The sequence below is a fragment of the Canis lupus genome, chromosome 14 (assembly GCF_048164855.1).
Source record: "Canis lupus baileyi chromosome 14, mCanLup2.hap1, whole genome shotgun sequence".
NCBI classification, from domain to species: Eukaryota; Metazoa; Chordata; class Mammalia; order Carnivora; family Canidae; genus Canis; species Canis lupus.
In genome coordinates this window covers 50,832,737-50,858,979 of record NC_132851.1, presented here as the reverse complement: position 1 = coordinate 50,858,979, position 26,243 = coordinate 50,832,737, and the positions used below count along the sequence as shown (strand labels likewise).

At 37.8% G+C, this 26,243-nt stretch overlaps 2 protein-coding genes and 1 long non-coding RNA gene across 5 annotated transcripts in view; 1 reads left to right on the top strand and 2 right to left on the bottom strand.

The window, feature by feature from the left end:
* ARL9 (ARF like GTPase 9) overlaps positions 1-6,514 on the bottom strand; it is an 18,385-nt gene extending 11,871 nt beyond the window's left edge. The window contains exons 1-2 of one of the 3 annotated variants that reach the window (XM_072775166.1): positions 6,054-6,514; positions 2,482-2,644 (exon numbers count right to left, since the gene is read on the bottom strand). In XM_072775166.1, coding sequence (XP_072631267.1) covers positions 2,482-2,644; positions 6,054-6,329 — 439 coding nt within the window. In that variant the 5' untranslated portion in view covers positions 6,330-6,514. Of the gene's footprint in view, positions 1-2,481; positions 2,645-5,635; positions 5,790-6,053 lie in introns of those variants that run through there. The other 2 variants (XM_072775168.1, XM_072775169.1) reach the window with 2 other exon arrangements.
* Positions 5,574-26,243, top strand: LOC140604115 (uncharacterized). Its single transcript, XR_012007141.1, has 3 exons — positions 5,574-5,640; positions 23,291-23,479; positions 25,394-26,243. It is a non-coding gene; the product is annotated as an uncharacterized lncRNA (long non-coding RNA).
* SRP72 (signal recognition particle 72) overlaps positions 8,260-26,243 on the bottom strand; it is a 29,771-nt gene continuing 11,787 nt past the window's right edge. The window contains exons 9-19 of the mRNA XM_072775162.1: positions 24,773-24,904; positions 23,592-23,720; positions 22,545-22,617; positions 20,901-20,965; positions 19,409-19,504; positions 18,333-18,436; positions 18,120-18,197; positions 17,223-17,360; positions 13,724-13,761; positions 10,303-10,462; positions 8,260-9,682 (exon numbers count right to left, since the gene is read on the bottom strand). Coding sequence (XP_072631263.1) covers positions 9,505-9,682; positions 10,303-10,462; positions 13,724-13,761; positions 17,223-17,360; positions 18,120-18,197; positions 18,333-18,436; positions 19,409-19,504; positions 20,901-20,965; positions 22,545-22,617; positions 23,592-23,720; positions 24,773-24,904 — 1,191 coding nt within the window. The 3' untranslated portion in view covers positions 8,260-9,504. The remainder of the gene's footprint in view (positions 9,683-10,302; positions 10,463-13,723; positions 13,762-17,222; positions 17,361-18,119; positions 18,198-18,332; positions 18,437-19,408; positions 19,505-20,900; positions 20,966-22,544; positions 22,618-23,591; positions 23,721-24,772; positions 24,905-26,243) is intronic.

Genomic DNA, 26,243 nt, shown 5'->3' with positions numbered 1-26,243 from the left:
GAGAATGACTGGAGACATGCTACTGGGGAAATTGGCTGGCAGAAATATCTACCCTCCATAAGTGGTCTAATCATTCTGGAACACAAAGGATCAGCATAAAGACACTAGACACTCACCTTCTGGTCTGTAACACACATCGGCCATGTGGGCCACTGTCTATCCGTTAAGCTCAGAAAATGGGAGTAGGTTACTAAAATAATTCAAGGTGGTGGGTTAAAACACATCTTTCTCTAAAATAAATTTGAAATGGACTGAATTCACTGGCCAGCCTCACTTGCACAATCGTTTTCCTTTGTCAAAATCCCAGAACTAATTTATCCTGTTAACATTGCACTAAGAGTTAATATGATCCTGTAGGCATTAAGGAATACTTGCCTCAGAAAAAAATGCCTTTAGGTTATTTCATTTTGCTGATTCTTCCCAGAAGAAACTTACTGGTAATGATAATAACATATACACAATGAACTGAGTTTTTATTTTTCTCCTAGACCAGAGGTTGGCAACCCATGGCCCACAGTCTAAATCTGGCCCGCTGCCTGTTTTTGTAGCCCATGGACAAAGAATGGATTTTTCAGGGAAAAAAGAAAGAGTAAATTCCATGGCATGTGAACATCATATTGCATTTGGATTTCAGTGTCTACAACATAAAGTTTTATCAGAACACAGACATATGGACTTGTTCGCATATTGTCTATGGCCACTTCCATATTACAACAGAGTTTAGTAGTTGCATAGAGACCATGTGGTCCCCAAAGCCTAAATTAGTGCTACCTAACCCTTTACAGAAAATTTTCAAGACCACTATTTTAGGAATTTAAACAAAACATTTAAAATACTACCAGGAAAGGGTCTTGATTTGCCTGTCCTTTGTTTCCTTTTTACAGAACTAGGCTAATTCCCTAAAAAGTATTTTGTGTTATTAACTTTTTAAAAGAATGTTGTATAATCTGAGTCATATAGTTTTAATATATTTAGTTTAAGGATGAATGAACATTTGAGTTGTTCCTCATTTTTTTGTGACACATGACATTTCACTCATATAGGGGTTTTTACCTTTTTGTTATTAACTTCTAACTTAACTACAATGTAGTCAAACAACATGGTTTGTATGATGCCCCTTCTCTAAAAAATTGAAGACTTGGTGTATGGTCCACTAGGTGGTCGTTTTTGGTAAGTGTTCCATGAGTATTTGAGAACACATGTATTTTAGCTTTGGGATGTAACTAAAATTGTCTAAGAGGGCAATCTTATATTGTCCACTGGGTGAAACTTGTTGCTTTTGTTCAGATTCTGTGTATCTTTGCTGATTTTTTTCCTCTTTGATTGTATTAATAATTGACAATATGTTGAAATCTCTCACTCCAATGGTAGATATGTCCATTTGTTTCCCCAAGCTGGATTCTTCCTTTCTTTTCATTCCTTCATTCCTTCCTTCTTTTCTTTTCACTTTTTATATTTTGAGACTATTTTCTTAGCTATTTGGTTAAAATTATTATTTATTCTACATCTTCTGAACAAATTAAAACCTCTATTCCTAATAATGTTGTTAGCTGAAAGATTTGCCTACACATTTACCAAATTATCTGCCCATATTTTCTTTTTTAATTGGATGAAAGCAAAAATAAAAAGGTGATTGCAGTAATCTAAGAGAGATGGTATAGGTTTTAACTCAAATAGGTACAGTATATAAGAATATAATTAATGAATCTAAGATTTGTTTTAGAGGTAGAAAAATTCATAGTGTTTTGTTTGTGTAGTGGAGGTGGGGGTGCAAAAGAAGAAATCAAGGGTGACTCATAGTTTTCTGGCTTGAGTAACATGAGGAGCCCTTTACTGACCAGTAGATTATAGGGAAAGGAACAGATATGGAGATAAATGAAACATTTTGAGTATTTTAGGTTTGAGAGGCCAATTAGATACCCAGATGAAGATGTCAGCTGATATTTGGCTGGACAGATAAATTTGGGAGTCATTAGCATATTGATGGTATTTAAGGCCAATAAGGATCGATAAAATCATCCAAGGAGAGAGTGTAAAGAGAACAGAATCTAATGCAACTTTGGGGAAGAGCAGTATTTAGAAAGATGACAACTCCAGAATTACTTTAGTGTAGAGACGTCTGGGCTGCCCTCTGGTTACAAAAAGAGGTTTGGGGCTTATTTATAGAAATATGCTGTATTTACTTAGATTGAATGTTTATTGGAGGTAGTAAGGGAAGAGAGAGGCTAGTATAGGTGGGAGTGCTTACAGCCTTTCTTGCAGCTAGCTCCCTTTTATGCCAGCACTGTAAAAAGGAGGAAATAAGAATAGAGGGTTATTTCCTCCACACTGCTCTATTAAACTATATATGCATTCAAAAGTGTAGGGAAACCTGACTCAGTGTCACTTTGCCATAAGGGTGTAATGTTGCTAATAGTATTTCTGCATTATGGTATAACAAGATGAGCCCCTCTCCTGTTACTAATGAGAAGGAGGGCTTACTCTCCAGGAACTCCATTTGGCTATCTTCAGTGTTAATGCATACTGCGTTGAAACCTTGGGTGGGTGCCACACTGTGCTGGACTCTGTTTAAAGCTAGAGAGTGGAGAACACTGGTCTTTCCTGCTCCATCCAGGCCCAACACAAGGATCTGCTTATTCTTCTCCTGTGAAAACAAAAGGCAAATCAATAAACCTATGCAACCAGGGCCTTGTTTTCCTGGCTTCTGGCTCCTGGCAGTGGGCTTGCCTGTGTTAGGACACAATAATAATTGTGGAATTGTAAACCAGAGCAAAACTTCACAAAACCAGAGCAAAACTTCATGAGATATTTAACATGTCTAGGGGCACCTGGCTAGCTCAGTTAGTAGAGCATGGGACTCTTGCTTTTGGGGTCATGAGTTCAAGCCCCACATTGGGCATAGAGCTCACTTAAAAAAAACTTAATAGATCCAGTTTGTATTTTATAATCAACCATTAGTTATGTGGTATTAATCATACCACACCCCTCCATCCTCCAACTAGAGAGGTGATAATCAGTCAAATATAGGCTTTATATATAGTCTATATATATATGTCATAGGAGGTACCATAGATTACAGGATCAATTTTCAGACTTCACTTTGCTTCTTGAGTTTATATCCACTGGGGATTGCACCAGAATTTAGTTTTTTGTTTGGGATCTTGGGACTTCTAAGGTTCAAGTACTAACTATGCCATTCAGCATGTAAGCATCTAAGGTCTCATATTATTGATCTGTTTTCTTTTGCCAATTAGATCACTAACTAGATTAAAAGATTTTAGGGCAAGATTCCCCTTGTATATTTTTTATTTATTTTTATTTTTTTATTTTTATTTTTTTCCCTTGTATATTTTTTAATATAAATATCATGATTAAATGAAAAGGGCTAAGGTTACAGAAATTGTTAAATCGGTTCCAATCACAAATGAACACTTATTTTAGAACCTGATGTTAAATCTGTTGAACTCGACATAAGCTTTAAAAAGAAGCATTCCATCAACATACTAGAACTAGAAATTTTTATGACAGGTGATTGAGAGACAAGAAAGCTGGGCTGGTATGAAAAGTTCAGAGTACTCAGAAAGGTGGCTTTTAGTGTGCAAAATTTAATATGAACAGTAACAAATGACCAACAATACATTAGTCAGATTTGCCACAGGAATTAAATTCTACTGCCCGGGAACCTGGGTGGCTTAGTTGTTGAGCGTCTGCCTTTGGCTTGGATTGTGATCCCAGAGTCCCTGTATCAAGTCCCACATCGGGCTCCCCATGGGAAACCTGCTTCTCCCTCTGCTTATGTCTCTGCCTCTCTCTCTGTGTATCTCATGAATGAATAAATAAAATCTTTTAAAAAAGAATTCTACTTCCCAAACTGCCTATTGAAGATGTTTCTCATGCACAAAACACAATTGTCTTCGACATTGGTTTAGAAATAACAATAATCATTTACATTTATACTTGAACACTAAATGCTGACATGAGACTTAGACTGGGTTTCTGGCAAAAAATGAATTTTTTTTCACTGTCCCACATTTTCTTTTTTTGAAAATAAGATCTAGCGCAGCCCTGGTGGTGCAGTGGTTTAGCACCACCTGCAGCCCAGGGCGTGATCCTGGAGACCCGGGATGGAGTCCCACATCAGGCTCCCTGCATGGTGCCTGCTTCTCCCTCTGCCTGGGTCTCTGCCTCTCTTTCTCTAGCTGTGTCTCTATGAATAAACAAATAAAATCTTAAAAAAAAGAAAAGAAAAGAAAAGAAGATCTATGTGAAAGTAAGACGTTTGAAGGTCTGGTCTAATAGGGTCTTATATAGAGAATGTGATTTATGAAAACTGTTTCATGAATAACAGAATTAGAAAAAGCACATGTTTGTTTTTGGAGTTCTTAATGCCTCTTAAACCAAATGGTAGTTCTATAGTTATTTCCTATCTCCATCCCCATTTCCTCCCATCTGCATCTAGATGTTATAGTGTCCTTCTGGGAGTGTGATGGTGAGGAAGAGTAACTTGATGGACAGAGAATACTTCATAGAATGACTTAAAATGGCTGTAAGGTCCACGTCTTATCCCCTCCTTACTGTCTCCACCAATGGCTCCACTCAAGGCTACCCCAACATATTTCATCAACTCCAAGATGCACTCCTCCCCCTATTTTAACATCTCTGAAATGAGGATTTTACAATTCATGGTACGTCATTTTTGAGAGAGAGAGAGAGAGAGAGAGAGAGAGAGAGACAATGCACTTGTGAGAGCAAGGGTGGAGGGAGTGGCAGAGGGAGAGGGAGAGAGAATCTCAAGCAGACTCCCCTTGAGCTGGGAGCCCCAGGTGGACTTGATCTCAGAATCCTGAGATCATGACCCAAGCCAAAATTAAGAGTCAGATGCTTAACCGACTGAGCTACCCAAGTATGTCATAGTTTGATTGGCAGCCTGTTTTTTTCTCAGTGGTAATAAAATAATGGTATCTAAGATCCTATGAAATATGAGTAAAAACCGTTCCTTACTCTTTCCAACCACATGGCTGTCCCTACTCTAGCCTATATAGAAATTCCACAGTCACTGATGTTTGTCATTTTACTTAATTTTTTTAGCAACACGCAGGCTAAAATACATTTTCTCATCTCTTAAGAAAAACTAGGATTATGGTTAAGCCAAAAGTCCTGACACAATTTGTGATTTTGAACACCAATGTTCCCTGTCAAAAGTCATTCTTTTAATGATACCTGGATCTATAATAATCTGTGTTTTATCAGAGATCAAATAGGAGTTAATAATTCAAATTGTTTAGAACCTGAAAGCAGCTGTGAGCTCAGGAACACCAGGAGCAAGAAGCCTATTAAGTTGATCCAAACAATGTCCGTTTTTTCCCTTTTTATCCTTCACCCCCTCAATTTTTTAACTCTGGTAAAATACACATAGTATAAAATTTACTATCTTACTCATTATTAAGCATACAATTCAGTGGTATTAGATACATTCACAACGCTGTGCAACCACCACCCCCATCCATCTCCACGACTTTTCATCTTGTAAGAAACTCTGTAGTCACTAATTCCCCCATTCTCCCCACCCCCACCCCACCCTCAGCCTCCAGCAACCACCAGTTCTACTCCACGCGATTCTGACCGCTCTGGGCACCTCGTGTAAGTAGTACAATAGGTATCTTTTTGTGATCGCGGGGCCTGGTTTCCGAGGCGTCTCCGCTATAACCTGGCGACCATTCCTCTGGGCGCTGCTGGTCCGAAAAACAATGGAAGCAGTGACCCCGGAGGAGGTCCGGCCCCAAAACACAGCGCACGAACCCCGGAACCCTGCCCGTCGTGCCCCGGGACGCAGTGTCGGGAAGGGGCTCAGACCGAGCGGGCGTGCGCCTCGGGCTGGGGGGGGGGCGGGGGGCGCCTCGGGGCGGGCGGGGGGCGCCGGGTGAGGGCAGGGCGGGGGGCCGGGGAAGGCGCTGGCGCGGGTCCCGCCGAGCTGGCCGAGCTGGCCGGGCACCGCCGCTGCCATCCTCCGGGGACACCGCTTCCCTCCCGCGCGGCCGGCGCCGGTCCCTTACCGGCGGCTCCAGCGGGGGCCTCGCCAAGGCGCCGTTGTCCTTCTCGGTCTCCTCTGTTGTCCCCTTAGGATGCTCCTTCTCTTTCACCGTCTCCCGCTCTTTCCTCTTTTCCTCCTCTTTACCGTTACTTTTCTCCCCCTTCCCTTTGTCTCTCCCCCTTTCCTTTTCTTTTCCCTTCACTTTCTCCTTCTCCACCTCCTTCTTTTTCTCCTCCTTTCCTTTTTCCCGAATTTTCTCTTTCTCCAGCTCCTTCCCCTTCTTCTTCCCCTTCTCCATCCTTACCGCCCTAACTCCCTTCCCTCCGAGGGCGCGCCCGCGCGCGGGGGACGGGCCCTGGGTCCCGGCAGGTGTGACCCCGCGGCGGACGCGGGCGGAGACGTAGGGCCCCGCGGCGCAGACAGGCCCGCGGTCACTAGGCGGCGAGGCCCCTCCCAGGGCTGCCGCCGGGCATCTCCCGCCCGCTAGCGGGGGCTGCGGCGCCGCAGGCTCGCCGAATCCGGGGCGGGGGCGGGGCTAGAGGAAGCGCCGACCCCGGGAATGGCGGGGGGCAGCCGCCGGGGAGGCGGGAGAGCCCCGCGGGGCTCACCTCCCGGGCCGGGAAAAGCGCCCAAGGCGACACTTCCTCGGGAGGTCGCACTACGGCACGATCCCCTGGGGTCGGTCGCGGTGTCTCAGGCCTCCGAGGCCGGCCCAGGTCCTGGCGGCTCACCTCTCCCACATCATCCCAAAGCCGCCGGCCCACCTGCCTCCCACGGGAAGAACCCTTGAGCCAAGGTCCAGGGCGTCCCCCGTCCTCTGGGATCCCGCAACACGGACCCCCGCCTCTCCCGGCCAGTAGCGTTGGCTATCCTCCCGCCCTCCGTCTAGTGTTAACGCATTAGGAGAGCCTAGAGGCTGTTATCCAGGAGCCTTAAGGAAAGAGAAAACTGGAACGGTTGCCTTATCTTAAATTCCCGCTACATGTAGCTTAAACAAAGATTACCTGGAGATTAAATCAGCAGTCGACCCGTAACACGGATCCTAGTAATGCTGGGTATTAAAACTACAGCTAAACAAAATGGTCACCACCCAATGTTCTCATGTCAGGTACCCACGGAGCTTTTCAAAGGTGGTGTGACACTTCTTAAACTGGTTAAGTGTATGGATGTTTATTTTTATTGTTATGGATAATTCTTTTTATTATTTCGTTAAACTGCACTCAAGAATATATTTCACAATCTAAGGAAATTATCTTAATGCAATAAACAGACTTTCCTCATCAGATCCACTGTTCAAATAGACTTTCGAGTGATCTAAGTTTACAAGCAGCCTTGAAAATGCTGTGCTTATACTAACTTAAAAATTGTTTACTCCTCAATTTGTTTATAGACACATATAAACATCACGAATTGTCAGTGAAATTACAACTAATTTCTCTTAGTCCCATCAGATTAGTTTTGTAGCTCTGCAGGAGGGGCAAGAAGCAATTTTAGATATTCCGCCTAAAAAATTCTTAGGTATACCAAGTAAGTCCCCAGTAAGATGCCAACACCCAAAACACCTTAATCCATACTCACTGCTAGAATATTTTATTTTAAAATGTACCACAGTGAATAGATGTATCCATATTGGCTTTTATAAATGTACCACACACACACACACACACACACACACACACACACACACACAGTATATATGTCATTGATTAAAGATCTGTCCAAAAGAAATAGTTACTAGAAAATTAATGTAGATGTTTATACTTCATTTGACAATTATGACTTAAACTGAGGTCTCAGTTGCTTAGTAATGACTGGTAATAACAATGGCTAGCAATTACAATGACCAAATAGAGAAATGTATTTCACTCTTGGTGCCTTGGGTCAAAGTTTTCAATGATGGGTAACTTTCACCAAAATTCTATAGCTCAGTTAACCCAAAAATGATTATCCTTCACCACAGAAATTTAATGGAATCTTGAATAACAAATTTATGAACAATTATTCCTGTAATGGGGTATATATTCAGAAGGATTAAGTATATCACTCTTACCAAAAGATAATTCTCAAAAAGTATTATGCCATAATAAACCATTCATATCTGAGGGTCTCATTTATATGTTACTGCAGATTCTGATTATGCTCAACAGAAAGGCAGCACCACATTTCTTACTCTTGTAAAGGAAGAAAGCTTTTTAAAATATATCTTTGAAGAAGTTTCGATAGATATGTTCAGAGTCCAACACAGCAGCACTTTATTAACAAGGATGAAGTAATATGATCACAAGGAAATACTTAAAGTCTAAATTCAATGCTATCTTGGGCAGTACAAAATGAATACTAACAAGGGTGGGCATCCCAGCATGTCTGTCTCAGAGCTGTTCAATGGGAAAGTGGCTTGCAAGCAAGAAGACCAGAGCAACACTGACACCAGACTGAATGTACAATACTTCATTACTTTGAGAAGGGTAATGAATAGTTGTACCCCAAATGATGAAGGCGAGTCATTTTAGTATCTGTTAATGGGGCCAAACAGTTCTGTTAAGTTCTAATAATGCCCACTATTGAACTCTGGAGGGTTTCCCCTCTACCGCAGAAGTCAATGTTCATGCTCTTGACAGGGCCATGAAATCTTTCTGATTGAGACACTCCAAACCCATCTGACCTCAGAACACTGGGTCTCAGAGTCAACTTCTTGCAACACTGCTACATTTTCCTTGAGTTCTTTAATGCTAAATCAGCATAATGTTATCATAATCTGAAAACAAAACGGGGTGCAGAGGAGTCCTAATTCATATATATGTGTATATGTGTGTATATATGACACACACACATTTCATTACTATTTATATAGTATGTGTATTCGGTATCCCATACTCCAGGATCACATGACAGGATGTATGGTTAAAACTGATGACATTTACTTTAGTTTTCCTGTGGTCATTCATGTAATGAAGTGAAGAACACCAGCGTGTAATAAGGTCCCTTTTTATCACATGATATCTCTAAGCAGCTATTTGGAATGCTCAGAAGATTCCACTTTCAGTCTCCTAAGGCCTCCTAAGACATAATTTAAAGTGGGATTTGATATGAACAAGTATCTTCAGACTCTAGTTGAAACCGAAGTAGTTTCTGTTTAGATCCTAGGAAACTCTGGATAACATGCATTGTTTGTGAAACTGAAAAAAAAACACCAGATCACAGCACACAAAGAGAAAGAATGCAACAGAGATCAAGGTGGAAAAATGCCCAATTTTGAGTCCTTATCATTTGTGCAAAGCTGGATGGTAAAGTAGGCCAAGTCTGACTAGACAGAGTTTGAGGAAGATGTTTTCCTGGGGGATGTGCAAGAAAATAATTTCATGAAAACGGGGGGATGGGAGAGGGGAGTAGCTCTGTGCTTCTTACTGTGTTACCTTTATTGTGTTCCTAGTGTCAGCGAGACTAAAAATAGCCTGAAAACAAGAATGCTTTAATCACCAGCCACCTTTTCCACCTTTCTTCTTTTTCTGTTGCTGTTTCTTTTTTGTTGCTGGAGCCCCTGCAGGTTTCTGGTGTCTTGGGGGTATGATATTACTTGTAGATGCAGATGCTGTTGCTGCACTGCCAGGTCTTGGGGAGGTCGGTGGGCTGCTCACAGTTTTACTGGCATCCCTGAAACCATCAGATCAGGAAAGTGTTGGTCATTCATATATTCAACAAAGGAAAAGGCTATAAAAACGTATATATGTGGCTTTCACTTCCTACTCCTAACAATCTCCCACACATACTCTATTTCTTTTAAAGTGGGCTCTTCGACTTGCTATCAATTTTTTCTTTTGAATACAATTTTAACTGCTTTATAATTAAGGAAATAGTAATATATGGTTCATGCCAATTTTTAGAAAGCATAGGAAAAAAATTTAAATGATTTAGAATCCTATAATGTAAAAATGACTTCAGTAACATCTTTAATACTTCTTTCTCGTCATCTTATAGTATGTTTATCTGTTTATTCTGTTGAATGACTCCGTGTATTTAGCTTCCTTTTGAAGACTAATTATATTCTAATACCTAGTATTAACAATATAATCAAACCAGAAACACATTTTCTTTTACATAAGCATTGCAAAACATTTGTTAAAGATATCTGACTATAAAAAAAAAAAGATATCTGACTATATTCCTTACAGCTAAAATACATTTTAAAAATTCTTACTAATGATCCTGAGTCCATCTGAGAAAGAATTGACCTATGCTCCCAAGGGGACTGCATTTGAGGAGCAATGACTTACAGTTCAGATGAAGCTCCTGCAGTTGCTCCCTGGGTCCCTTTTCCAATCTGATCCTTCTTTTTTCCCTTCTTTCTTCCCCGGTAGTAAGAACGTTCTCGCATTGGTAGCCATCTTTCTGGATCTGGGGTCACCTTTGGGTCATAATTTTTAGGTAGTTTTCCTGTGTAACAAGCAATAAAGAAATGAGATAACGTTTTCAAGATAGTTTGCTTAAAAAATGTGTCCAGGACTGCGAATAAGTAACATTAAAACTGAAATAAGTTCATCTGAGAATGTTTTATTTGTATAATATAGCCAGGAAAAGGCCTTATTAATAAGCATGATACAAAATTCAGAAGCCATAAAGGAAGACTTTACAGATGTATCTATTAAAAAAAAACTGGGGGGAGGGCGGGGTGTGGTGGCTGGGTAGTTCAGTCAGTTAAGTGTCTGCCCAGGTCATGATCCCAAGGTCTTGGGACTGAGTCCTGCATCAGGCTACCTGCTCAGTGGGGAATCTGCTGCTCCTCCACACCCACCCACCCACTCATCACTCAGGCACTTTTTCTCAAATAAATAAAATCTTAAAAAAAAAAAAAAAAAACCTTTTTAAAGTTTCATTTATTTTTAAGTAATCTCTGCACTTAAAGTGAGGCCCAAACTCACAACCCTAAGATCAAGAGTCATATGCTCTTCTGAGTCAGTCAGGTGTCCCTATATAAAAAATGTTTAATATCATTTGATAAGAGATACATTTTTAAGAGAAATAACAAAAAATATTTGCACACTATGTAATCGGGTGGACTGCTATTCTTAATATAGAAGGAGATCTTGAAAATCAATAGATAAATAATGCAAAGGAAAATGGGCATTGCTGTAATTAGGGTAAGCCAGGAGAAACAGAAGTCCTTAATCATGTGAAAAAATGTTCCACCTCACTAATTAGAAATGAAAAAGGTAATAAAATTCTATCAAGCTAACAAATATTAAAAGCAGTAATAGTATTGATGGGATAGTGAGAAACACTCAAACACTATGGCAGAGGTGTAACGTACAGCCTTTGTAGAGAGCAATTTGACAGTTCATTCAAAATTTATACCTTCAGAAATTTATCCTGCAGATATCTATAAGACACAAAGTTACATATAAGGTGGCTCAGGCGGTTGAGTGTCCAACTCTTGATGTTGGCTCAGGTCATGATTTAAAGGTCATGGGATTGAGCCCTGAATCAGGTTCCATGCAGAGTGGGGAGTCTGCTTCTCTGTCTCTCTCTGCCCCTCCCCCTACTCATGCACTAAAATAATTTTTTTTTTTAAGATTTTATTTATTTATTCATGACAGACACAGAGAGAGAGAGGCAGAGGCACAGGTAGAGGGAGAAGCAGGCTCCACGCAGGGAGCCTGATGTGGGACTCAATCCCGGAACTCCAGGATCACACCCTGGGCTGAAGGCAGGCGCTAAACCGCTGAGCCACCCAGGGATCCCCTCTAAAATAAATCTTTACAGTATGCCCACACTATAGGAAGCTATAGCTATAGGTTAAAAAGTACATCTATATTTAATAATTTGGAAAAATGTCTGTGCAATATGATCTAAAGTAGAAGATTAAAACAAATTATCCTGGAATGCCTGGGTGGCTTAGTGGTTGAGCATCTGCCTTCGGCTCAGGTCGTTATCCCAGGGTCCTGGGATCAAGTCCCACATTGGGCTCCCCGCAGGGGGCTTGCTTCTCCCTCTGCCTATGTCTCTGCCTCTCTCTCTGTGTCTCTCATGAATAAATAAGCAAAATCTTTTAAAATAAAATAAAACAAATTACCCTGAAGACACTGTTCATTCAATTTTGTAAAAACCTTTATTGACTGAGCATGTACATGTATAATAAATGTTTCTAGGGCAGCCTGGGTGGCTCAGCGGTTTAGCATTGCCTTCGGCCCAGGGTGTGATGATACTGGAGGCCCAGGATTGGATCCCACATCGGGCTCCCTGTATGAAGCCTGCTTCTCCCTCTGCCTGTGTCTCTGCCTCTCTCTGTCTCTCGTGAATAAATAAAATCTTTTTTTTAAAAAAAGTTTCTATATACAAAAAAGTTAAATTGTAATTCTCTGGGAGCATGAATTTTTGGGTAAGGAATTTTACATGCTTTATGCCATTTTATAGATATAGATTTTGTTTGTTTTTAGAATGAGCATGTATCACTTGTAAGTTTTAAAAAATACTCTTCTGGGGAAAAAAAGAAAGAAAAGAGTGATACTGCAGATTACTGCTACCTATAGTTAATAGCTGTTCCCTTGCAGTATTACTAATACATAAAACAACATAAAACAACTTAGCATGTGACTCAATCTCAGGTTTGTGAGTCTGAGCCCCATGTTGGGCATGCAGCCTACTTAAAAAAAGTAAAGGAAGGAAAGAAGGAAAGAGACAGGAAGAATGAATCTGATTTACACCACAGACTTCCCAGACTCAGGAACAGGTAGATGGCTCCAGGGATAACTTCTGACTAGTTGAAGTCAAACACAGTAATCCTGCCCACTCTTGCCAGGAATTAAGAACACAGCCTAAGCTAATCAATGCATGGCATTCCCTTGGTTAATGGTTCACGTTGGACATTGACCTAATGATCTATGCTGGCCCATGAGATTATTGGGAAAGACATGACAACTGCAGAAAGGCCTTTTTTGAACTGTTGGATATAAATGACAAGCTCCAGGGGGACCTGGATGGTGCAGTTGACTGAGCATCCAACTTTTGGTTTCAGCGTGGGGTCTTGAGACTGAACCCTGTGTTGGGCTCCGCACTCAGCATGGAGTCTGCTTGGTACTCTGCCCTCTCCCTCCGATCCGACATCCCACCCACCATGTGCTCTCTAAAATAAATCTTAAAAAAAAAAAGCCCTGACCCTTTTAACAAACAATGATTCTAATGGGATTCAGTTTTGTAAACAGAAAAACAAAGACTACAACTTCTAGATCAGTTAACCTTTCCTCTACACTGCCATTTTCATAAATAACCAGTTTGATGGAGTTTAGTTTGTAGCTGAAAGCACCCTAACGTATAAAGGCTTAATGTGTGCTAGGCATCATTCTGAGATCTTTTTACATGCAGTATCTCATTTAATCCTATGAGGAATATAATAACACATTCCATTTTAAAAATGAAAAATTCAGGCAGGTATATTAAGTAATCTGTTCACAGTCACAGCAAAAGAGCAATGTAATTACAGCAACAATTTGAATTCAGGCAATCAGTCTCTAGAGTTGGACTCTTTAAAGTAAAAAAAAAAAAAAAACACCCTAAGTATTAGCTATAGTCAAGACAAAAGTCAGTATTCAAAGACAGAAAAGGAGCAGTATTTTTAGGTCTGAAGATTTTTATACTGGCCTAAACTCAAGCTTTTATCTTGTAAACTCTAAAGATAAAAAAAAGGAAAAAAATCTTTACCCTTCTTTTTTTTCTTCTTCTTTTTCAAATCTCCCTGTCTGCAAAAAAAAAAAAAAAAAAAAAAAGAAAGAAAAAAAGAAAAATCATTACCATCATCATAAAATATTTATACAGCATTAAACATGTACAAAAGAATGAGCTGGGCACTTTATCATAAAGGCATTTAAGATTTGGCACTGTCTCACCGAAGTTAATAAACTTGCTAGGATATTAATACTGGTTAAGTTTAATCAAACTTCACAAACTACAGTTCTTGGAAAGTGGTTTAAAAAAAGACGGTTAGCTATGTTTTCAGAAAACAGATACCATTTACATGGCCACACATTAAGTCTATGTAAAAAGATAAGAAATCTGCACAAGCATGAAAATCTACAATACTACATTAAGTTACATGTTTGGCAAAACTAGAGAGCAGATAGCAAAGAGTATCTCTGGGACCATATGTGAGACAACATTGGTTGTGACCTTAGAGAGAGGAGAGCACACATGGATGGGAGGAAGCTTTAACTTTATAGGTTTTTATCTTTCAAATCTTAAACCTGGTGAGTTTACTGAACTTAAGTAAAATCTTTATTAAGTACACTAACAACAAAAGGAGGGGTGCCAAAAGGAGCATAAGAAATCAAGAAAACACTTCAAAATAATTAAGTACTCTGATGGCTATAAGACAAAGACCAAAAAAATATCTCTATACATAATCATACATGATATACCTCACCTCTATGGAAACTACAAGAAACAGCAAGCTAAAAAGATGAGAGCAACAATATCTGTCAAAAATTCATTCTACCAGGCAGCCCAGGTGGCTCAGTGGTTTAGCACCACCTTCAGCCCAGGGCCTGAACCTGGAGACCTGGAATCGAGTCCCAAGTCAGGCTCCCTGCATGGAGCCTGTTTCTCCCTCTGCCTGTGTCTCTGCCTCTCTCTCTCTCTCTCTCTCTCTGATGAATAAAGTCTTAAAAAAAAAAAAAATCTTAAAAAAAAAAATTCATTCTACTGAGTCATTCAATTGTGCAAGTTCTTTCAGGGTATCCTGAAGAGTAAGAGGCACAACACAAGTATCTAATTTTAGAGCTTCATCTTCCATCCAGATTATTCAATGATCTTCTAAATTGTCTCTCTACAAATCACTCTACAGCCACGTCTATAATTTCTCAAAGCTTCTTTGCCATTTCTTACTCCTTTGCCCTTGCTCACGCTTTGCCTAATTCATCCCTCTCAAGAGTCAACACTACCCCCTCCTCCATTCCTCCATGAGGTGATTTCCTACCCCTGACTGTCCTCAGGAAGGACTATGCTCTCTGGGGTACTCCCTCTAGGCCCCACACAATCACAGAACACGCATCCTTTATTGCAATTACTACAATATTTCCTTCCGCTAGACTTAGGTTCTTTTAGCTAGACTTAGGTTCTTTAAAGGGCAAGGATCATGACTTATTTTTTGTCAGAGACACAGTGTATCTTCAAAAGAAACTAAACCTATGGGGTGCTTGGCTGGCTCAGTCATGTTACTCCTGATCTCAGCATTGTGAATTCAAGCCCCATGTTGGGTATAAAGATTACTTAAAATAAAATCTTAAAAAAAAAAAAAAAAAAAACCCACAAAAACAAAAAAAACTAAGCCTTTGTATCCAAAAGTTATCATAAAAGGCTTTAATAATGCCTAATGAAAATAACATGCTGAAATTTAAAAGCCTAAAGGTCAATGCCTTAATAACTGGCTAATGAAAAAGAGAAGACTAAAAGATTAGAAAAGAACTATATTCTTACTAATTACTCAACTCTATTTTGGATAAGGAAAAAAATACTGAAAATATTTAAATAGGGAGTGCTTGGATGGTAATCAGTTAGGTACCCAACTCTTGGTCTTAGCTCAGGTCTTAATTTCAGGGTTATGAGTTCAAGTTCTATACTGGGCTCCATGCTGAGCGTGGAACCTACTTTCTTTTTTTTTTTTTAATTTTTATTTATTTATGATAATCACAGAGAAAGAGAGAGAGAGAGAGGCAGAGACACAGGCAGAGGGAGAAGCAGGCTCCATGCACCAGGAGCCTGACGTGGGATTCGATCCCAGGTCTCCAGGATCGCGCCCTGGGCTAAAGGCAGGCGCCAAACCGCTGCGCCACCCAGGGATCCCCGGAACCTACTTTCTAAGGAAGGAATGGAGTAAGGAAAGAAGGAAGAAGGAAGGAAAGAAGGGAAGGAAAAGAAAAGAAAAGAAAAGAAAAGAAAGAAAAGAAAAGAAAAGAAAAGAAAAGAAAAGAAAAGAAAAGAAAAGAAAAGAAAAAGAAAAGAAAAAAGGAAATCTTTAAACAGGTATTATTTGAAAATCCCCTTAAGATTTGGCCTGAATTTTTCATTTTGGGTTTCTTGATAAGGCTTGAAGTGGGTGAGACTCATATGATGAAATGGAATTTGGAACAAGGTAGTATCTTTGAGACTCCAATTCTTCATTTAAAAATCTGTTATGATGATGACAATGTTTTTTTTTTTTTTTTTACCAGAGTTCATAATGAAGTTACTCATATACTATTGCTGGTATTTTTTTTTAAGTTAGGAAAAATTTTTACACTTCAAAAGGCATTCAAAAAAGGAGAAAATAGTGAAAAACCATAAAAACCACAAATTTGGGGAAGGGTTATATTTCTTCCATTCTCTATTCATCCCAAGTCTTTATTCATAGAATCTTAAACATTTCACTGAGTAGGCCTCCACTGTATTTCTAAGATGGCCAGGTGGGAGAATAAGAATCAGAATCTGACCTTTTTTTAAGTTAACGAAGGCAGTTAATCTTTCCTCCAAATCAGCAAACCTCATCTTAACTGGTATAGAATTACTAGATGATGTACTAAATGTACATAAACACTTACAGGTAAATAAAGCAGAGGACATTCAGCTAATGGAATACTATGCATAAAAAGAATGAAATCTGTCTATGCTAAGAATATGGAGAAGGGTCGCCTGGGTGGTTCAGTCTGTTAAGCATCTGCTTTCAACTCAGGTCATGATCCCAGGGCCCTGGGATAGAGCCTGGCATTGGGTTCAGTGGTGAGTTTGCTTCTCCCTCTACCCCTCCCCCTGTTCATGCTCACTCTCTCTCTCTAGTTAAGTTAAAATCTTTAAAAGAAAAAAAAAAAAAAAAGAATATGGAGAAATCTCCACGACTTAGTAAATGAAAGCAAGGTGGATAAGTACAATATAACCCTCTTCTGCAAAAAAACAAAAAATACACCAATCCAAGGAAAATATTTCTAAATCACCTTTGTGTGTAATCACAAAGAAGATCCTGAAGGATATACACTCAATACCAAAGGTTAATTTGGTGTGGGATGGGGGGAGGTGGTAAACAGGATGAGGACTAACTGGGTTTAGCAAAAAAGAAGGGGAAAAGAAACAAGGGGGACTAAACTTTATTCACAAGGTATTTTCGGAGAATGTATTTTTCATTCCTTATGTAATTTGAAGTCCACATTAGTGAATGTTACAATGAAAATATTACCCTTGTTCCTTTGGTTGACTATCTCCAGCAACTTTTCCACCCTTTTTCCGAATGTAAGTAGCACCAGGAGAATTTTCAAGAGCCTCGACATCTACTTTTAGAGACATACTATCTGATGAGGGCAGGTGTTTACTAAGGCTGGGATCAAACAGGAGTTCAGGAACATAATATATACACACATATATGTCTGCCAAAAGAAAAACTCTTTATGTCTTTTGTCAAAAGTATAAAATTTTCTTAAATCTTCTATAGAATAACAAATCAGATGATAAAGTCAATTATATATTATATATCTAAATAAAGGAGCCATAATCTAATCATTTATTCCTTAAGTTGGTGCTGTGCTTTGAAATGGGGGCTTAATAAAATCTTTATTCCAAAACAACTATCAAACATAGATTTGCTCACTACAAAGGTTTTGACTTGTGGTTGCTTAACATCTACCACTCCATGTTGCATTTGGGAGCACACCCTGACTGAAGTAGCACATGATTCAAACTCAGCCAATCAGGACACTGAATCTCTTATTTTCAGTAAATGTTTGAGATGGGTATGCGACCTAAGAGAGTTCAATCAAAAAGACATTTCAGAATCTTTCACAACTACCCAAATAAAATATGCTTTTTTTCTTTTTTGCTGCTGTACTTGAACCTGATATAAGCTGCATCCTGTTGACCTCATTTTTGCTTCTGGAACAATCAAACTGTGCTCCAAGATGGATCTATTACTGTATTTTTCAGTCATGTTAATCAATAAATTCTCATTTTTGATCTTACTAGTTAGAAAAGTGTTCCGTCTGTTGAAATTTACAACAGAAAAAGCCGTGGCCAAAATAGGTATTGGAAGGGATCTAGCACACTACTTGGGAGCTGTCTGGAAGAATAATCAAAAGGATACGCTTTTGCCTTCTCAGGATCTACAAGTGAGTAAGCAGAAATAAGCTGCGCCAGGGTGTGAATATCTTTTGGATTTTGTCTAAAAAAAGAATGAAAGAAAGTTAATGAATGGTTTATAAAACTGGAAAAAGTAACATAAATAAGCAAAATAATTCCTTGTGTCAAATAACAGCAATAAATTTGCATTTTTACATCTCTACCTTTCAGAACTTACTTCCATAGCTGTTCTAGGTCACTAATTGCCTCTTTCTTCCGCCCATATTTGAGTTTGAAGTTTGCAGCTTCTCTTATCAAGGACAAATGAGCAGAAGATTTGGGCTAAAGGTTCAATAAAAGGAAAAAAAACCTTTAAGGTAGATATCTACCAAGTTCGTGAAGTTACCATATTCATTAGATCTTTAAGATGGCCCTATCCATTAAATTCCTCAAAGTTTTACTGAATGCATGAAACAATAAAAATCACAAAAACATACGGGGAGGGAGGTAGACAAATTATACAAATGATGACCAATTTATGAATTTGGAACACAATCTATCTCTTTTTAGATTATCTACAACTAGAAATATTTTTTCATAATCAAATCTTAAAGATATGTCACCATAGTTCTCAAAATCAATACAGTATGTCTCCAAACACTGATATCCCAACACTGCTAATAGTGCCAACAGTATAAATGCCACATATAGACCTTGAAACTAACAGTGGATTACTGTTGGATATTGCCAACTTATAAAGACCCATACTGGAAAAAATGAAGATGTTCCTATTCCATGGAAACATGAGATACAATTATTGCATGTATTTATTGTTCCACCACTTAGTACCATCCATGAGCTCTCTAGCCACTAAAGATGAGTACTCTTTTTAAAAATTTATTTATTCATTCAGAGAGAGAGAGAGAGAGGGGCGGGCTCCATGCAGGGTCTCCAGGATCACACCCCGGGCTGCAGGCGGCGCTAAATCACTGCGCCACCGGGGCTGCCCAAGATGAGTACTCCTATATGCACTCATGTATTATTATTTTTTGAGATTATACACCAACATAACAAACTAGAAAGGACTTCAAAACCATAACTGAGCTTTTTTTCCTCCATTTTAAAATAATTCTTATTTCTAATAAATTTACCTGGATCTGGTATACTTTAAAGATTAATTTGACAATCCAACAGTATTCCATTCTTTAAACAGCAACTTGGAATACTTCAATTTTTGTAACTTGAGTTCACTACTGCAGTTTTTTATTTTCATGTAAAAACATGCCCTCATAACAATTTACTCCATTTGTTTACCTGATGGTTTTGATACCACTGGATAGCTTGTGTGAAGACCTCAATGGCACTATCAATATCCTCTTCATGGCTGTACATGGTCACTAATGCAGATACCTAACCAGCGAAAAGTATAAATTAATGAATAAAATTCCCCCTTTTCTCCCACAGTAAGTTTTTTGAAAATGAAAAAAACTGGAAAAAAAAAAAAAGTATATAAAGGTTGTTAGGCTCTCTGCCAGTACCAAATTCATCATAAAATTTATTATCTTTCTAGACCATAATCACTAGAAAATACCATATACAACAGTGGTTCCCAAATACAAAGTGTAGTTATCTATAAAATATAACTTTCCTCTTAAACCAGTGCCAGTTGACCACTAGTGTGTAGCAAGGTAAGTATAATAGTTGAGAATGAGTGCTTAGAAAATTAGTTTATATACTAAAACACTGTTGCAACTTCCAATGTATGATCAGTGAGGTACACATCAGCATGGGTAAACTTCCATGATAAGTTCTATCTGGCCTGAGCTAAAAAAAGCCAGTGAAAGCCTTGGCTAGTGTGTTGGAAGGGCTGCAGGGAGACCCATGTGGCTAGAATGGAGTGAGAATGGGAGTAGCAACATGAGATGAGGACAGAAAGAAACAGAAACAAGAAGCTGGATCTTTGAGAAAAATCAATAAAACTGATGAATCTCTGGCTAAACTGATTAGAAAACAAAAAAGAAGCCCTGAATAAACAGTTTCATGAATGAGACAGGTTCTACAGATATTAAAGGGATAAACAGGACATACCTGAATAACTTTTATACCAATAAATTTAACACTGATGAAGTGAATAATTTTCTTGAAAGGTAATAAAAGGCCAGATATGAAATATCAGAAACATCTATATTTGATTCTAATACTGAAGAACTGTAGTCCAATCTTTAAATATGAAACTTCAAAAGAGAAAGCACTACCATAATACTGTTACACATTTACTAAGAGCCAACTGTAAATAAGCTGTGTTAGAGGATACAGACATGAATAAAAGTCCCTGTTCGATAAATGTAAATACCACCAACGACAGCACTAGCCTCTACTTAGAAATAGATGCTTTCATAGCTGTTATCAGTGGTCTAAACCTGCAAAGCTTGAATCATCACATAACAAAAACTAAATTGTTTGGCCACCACTATCACTAAACTATTTTAACTCAAGATACCACACTGAAGACATGATACAATAATTAAGATAAGAAATTCCCTATATAGGTCTTAGGTTATTTAAGGTTGGGTTTTAGTGATAATATGAGGCCTAAATAGTACTTGGTATATTTGCCTAAATAATGAATCAATGCAAAGCAGAACACAAAATGCCATTAAATGTAGAGCAGATAAGTAACCTATTTTACCTACTACTCCTATAGTATGAATTAAAAAGAAATTAAATACAAAGAAACATTAAACATACCAATAGACTGTTATTCTACTACTTTTTTAGTCTTAAAATATTTTGGTTATAAACTCACCATGCCTGGTTTATGCTTTAACTCTTCTATGCTTCTCAATATTAGACATGCTTTGGATATATTGCCTTGAGAGATTAAAAATATCATTATCACACAGAAGAAAGCATTATTATTATAAAAAAAATAAGAAATTTAAGTCACATTTTGTAATATCTCTAAATACCCAAACTTTGGGATCTTGGGGATAATGTGCTCTATTTATTCTTCTTACACATACATAAAGAAAATGAATCCTAAGAAACACTATATACCTTGCTTACACCCACAAAGAAAGTTAATGGCAGAGATGCTATAGGAAAGGAGTCTTGCAACTCCCACCAAGTCTGCTGAGTTCTATTTCAACATTTTTCAAATTCTAACTTAAAGGACATCCTATCCTAAAGACCTTGAAACATGTTACTACACATATGAGTGCAATGGAAAATTTCCTACTGTGTTAAAATACTTTCTACTCATTGTACATATCAGTAATGTAACCTTTCAGAATCTTTAAAAACAAAATAGAAATCAATGACAGCTCTTAGTAATTTTAGTATGATAAATAATCCTCTCAAAAATAAACTGAAAACTGGATAAGGAAAGAAAATAAGGGGAAAAGCAAGAAAAAGGAGAAGTGGGAAAAGGAAAAAGAAATAAGGGAGGAAGGTAAGGAAATGTGAGAATAGATAACGGGGAACAACAATGTTTCTTTCTTTCTTTTTTATTTAAGTTCTCTTTATGCTCTGGGGCTCAAACTCACAAACCTGAGATCAAGAGTTGCATGCTCTACCAACTAAGCCAGCCAGGTACCAAGACCAACAATGTTTCTCAACTTTGTTTTTATCACTAAACACTAAGGGAATCTTGTAAGACTTTTTTTTTCCCTCTAGTTGTCAACTATTCTCATCTTTACCCGTGGAATTTTCATTTTAGCCATCATAATATCTGTAATTTTTTTTGGCCACCCCCCAAACAAATGATCCCCATCCCACCCCTATATCGAGAATGCGTGGTCTATGCCAGAGACAGAACTTTTTATGATAAAAATGTCTTTATCTATGTTGTTCAACTAGCCACATGTGGTTATGAAGCCTCTGAAATGTGGCTACCACAAATGAAGAAATGATTTTTAAAATTTCATTTAATTTTAAACCTAAAATAGCTACATGTGAAAGTGGTACCAAATACAGACAACACAGCTCTAGATAATCATTCAAGGCTGGTTCAAATCATGGACAAAAAATACTAGTCAAGTTTTCTGTAGGATTAAAAAATGTCAGTTTTCCCTGCCTCTTCTCCGAGGATGTGGGTCATAAACTATAAACAAAGTATAATCGGCTAAGAAAACTAAATGCAAAGTAACCCTTCTTTCATGCAAATACTTTCAAGTGACAGATAATGAGCATTTCTACATTGAACATATCCACGAAGTTTAAGTATGGTCTTTTGAAACATAGGATTTCTTTGCTTCTAATTACTTTCAAGGCAGAGATTGAGAATTGTTCCAAAAATTTAAGAATAACCCGAGCAAAAGCTGTTTGAAACATCAATGATTATGCTTCATTATGCAAAAATTTTAAAACCACATAACTCACAACTACTTCAGAAACATTTCAACCATGTTTCCATTAAATATTTTAACCATGATGAAATAACTATTAATACCTTGGGAAATTTTCAGCTGTGCCATGGTCAGCTTAATTTCAGCTGCATTTTCTGGATGCTGATCTGAAAATTCCTAAAGTGTTTTTAGTTGGAGAAAAGAAAAATCTCAATTTACACAACTGCACACATTTCAATGATCATTTCTACATAAAATTTAAAATCCAGTTTTAAAAATTAAAGTTCTGGTTTCAGGTCTGGTTAAATTAAAGTTCTGGTTTCAGTTCTGGTAAAGGTCTGGTTTCAGGTCCAAAATTTCAATTCTGGAAAAATTGTATTGGATATCTACTTATTTGATATCCATTTTTTAAAATTATGGTCTGGAAGTGTAATAATATCAAGTTCCAGGAAGTCATTAATAGAGAAATAACAATCAATATTACACAGTTTTGTCTGTTTAAATAAGATACTCAGATGCTGCCTCCTTACTGAGAATTCTTGCTAGGCAACTTTGCCCTTCAGGATGGTTCTAATTTTATCATGTTCAACTTTCCAGAGTACAGTACCCTCAGGAATTTCAAACATGTAATGTAACAGCTGATTTAGGATAAAAACCAAGTCACTATCTCTGTAATTGAGGTTTTGGATTAGGATTCATTGGAAAATACATTATTGAAAAAAGAAGTTAAGCATATTCTGACATCATAAACCTAAAACAAACTAACTCATGCTAAATTCATCTCCAAGTGAAAAGCATTCTTCAGGGTTTATGGCAACCATTTACTAATCCAAACTTTTTTTTTTTAAAGTAGGCTCCAGGCACAATGTGGAGCCCAACACAGGGCCTGAACTCACCATCCTGAAATCAAGAACTGAGCTGAGATCAAGAGTTGAACACTCAACCGACTGAGCTACTCAGGCGCCCCATAATGCAAACTTACAAAAAACAAAGCTGTAGCTCAGGAATTAACCAAGTGACATTTGGAATTTGTCTAGTGGTATGTTACCTATTAGTTTTCCCGTTTATTTACAAGTTTGCAGGCTACTATAATGAAAATGAAACAAGGATGCTACATAACACTTCATGAAACATTCAAATAATTCCTTTACCTGAAGCAGTTCTATTGCTTTTGTGTGCTGCTTTTCACGGCAGAGCTGGGCAGCTTGGATTAATACAGGCAGGAGATGCTCAGGACTTTGGGACTGTAAACTGGCAGATATTTTGCGGCACTGTTCTGCCTAGAAAATAGCATTCCACCCGCCCCCCGACAACAAAAATAAGCTGGTTAATTAAATTAATGAAATGAAATGAAGTGAATGACCAAAAAGAAAAGGATGGGGGTGGAAAAGGAAGGAAACTCAGCTGAAAGACAATAGCAAGTGAAGAACTATCTGGGGTAAAAGAAGTGGTTTCTATGATCTATTCTCAATTTTTTTCCTATAAGAAAAGATTTTCATTTACTAAATTTAAGCTAGAAGTTACAAAAGCATTTAGGAAAGAACTAGTTCTCAGGGCAGGGTGAGGGAGTGTGCAGAAGATCAGAGAGAATCTTAAGCAGGCTCCATGCCCAGCTCGGAGCCTGACGCCCAACACTGGGCTCGATCTCACAACTCTGAGCTCATGACCTGAGCTGAAATTAAGAGTTGGACATGTAACCAATTCAGCATCCAGGCACCCTGGAAAGGACTAGTTCTAAATACTAATTTGGATGCTTATATTCCACAGTTTTGTTTAAAAAAAGAAAATACAAGTATCAGCCTGTGCTTAAAAGCAACAAAATGCATAGGTATTTCTTGCTAAAGTATTCAAAAATAACCTGGCTTAGTTCTAAATAATAAAAATGTTGCTGCCTTTCGCTCTCCCACTGAAAACCTCTGCTATGGAAGAGTTTGAAATCTTTATAGAATTAATGCATATTAGAATTAGAATTGACCTCTTTAGCATTTGTAACTTGAGTAATTATGTACAAACTAAAACGAAAGACAAATCTTAACCTATAATCACAGTCAACATCTTTGATCATTTCCACTTTAATTCAGAGACATTAGAAATATGATAATGAGAACAGTACCTCATTTACAAGTATGAATAGTATTCTCTTCCAGCTGTAGACTTTTACAAAGAATTGGGCAAATTGCTTGTTTAATAAATAAAATCTACGATATAGGACATTCTAAAAAATACACCGGTGTAAGACAAGAAGCATACATAGATTGTACTGATACTTCCATTATGCCTTATACCATACTCCAAAAGGTTTAGCTAGGGCAATGAGAGGTTTGTTACCTACCTGATTTGTGTACATAGCAAGTAAAGCTTTGTTAAATTCTATAGCTTGCAGTTGTTTCTTAGAAAGCTTAAACTCTACTCCTTCTGCGTTGGTTAATTTCACTTTCTTCTTGGAGTCAAAGACATTTTGGTCCTGACAAAGAAAAGTTCATCTGCTATTAACAACAATCTCAGACTTCAACTCTTAACACTTGAGGGCTTTATTCCTCTTCCATTTAGTTATTTTGTACACAAGAAAGCTTGGAAGATAATGCATCTACCTGGTTAGATTGTTTAAACCCCTGAGACGCATGTAAATTTGTCTTGGGTTCTTAGTTTTCTTTTGATTTATCCTTCCACTATTAACTACTTGTTTTGAGTTTTGAAGAAAAGTACTCACAGACAGAACGAATCTTACAGTGGAAATTAGGACTACAAAGATACAAAGAAATCTGCAATCTACAAACTATGCCCATTAAAATTCAGATGACAAATGAGGAAATTCTTTCCTTTTTCAAACAGTCATTATGTAAACAAATCATTAAAATTCAGAAATAAGTTCACAACTCTTTTGAAACCATTTTTAGTAAAAAATGCAAATGTAACATAGCTGTTTTTCTTTTATGTTTTTCTTTTCCTTAAGGTTCTTCTCACCTAAGCAGAAGCTCAATTTCTCAAACTTCTGTGTGCAGCAAACAGTGTTATCTGCCTTTAAAAAGTCTTGTTAGAATTATAGAACGTCACTTACTTTTCTAGGAAGACAAATTACATGCATCTTGAGGACAAAAGGAGCATCTGAATGTCTACTGTGTGCATAGCCTTCTAGCTTTGTTAAATACCATATTTATTTGCAAATAAGTGATACCCCATGCTTTTTAAACCAGGCCTTCTACTAGTTTGAAGACGAAGGAATCTAAAATAGGTATCACTTTTCCTGAGTGTGAAGCTCCAAACCAATGTAAATTTATTTTAATGTGCATGAGAAAACTGACTTTCATATAAATCAATTCTTAAGAAACCAGATTTCTAGTTGGTTCTCCTCTGTACTATTTTAATACTTCATCATCCATGCCACTACCAGACTTCTTTTAAACTTTGCTATCTTCTCTTAAACTTCAGCTTTTACTCAAAAATTTGATTTTTCAAGGCCTCCCATACCTTGGCATCATTTAATGTAACTTTAAAAAGTTTTTAAATAGCTAGCATATATGTATCCTCTAACTTCTATTTTCTCACTTTCTTTCCACAAGTCATAAGTATTTCTCCATATGTTCACTTGCTTATGCTGTTTATACCTTCAAACTGTAACCCTTCTTCAAGGGTGAGCTACAAATTTGCCAGCCCAGAGATCTTTTCTTTCATCAATAATGGCAGTTAAAAAGTAAAAAATTTAACCATGTAAATTTATTTGATTACTTATGTGATTTTTAAATGATGTAATGATTGAGTTTCACATTTCTTTTGCATCTATTGCATTCAGCACTATTTTGAAT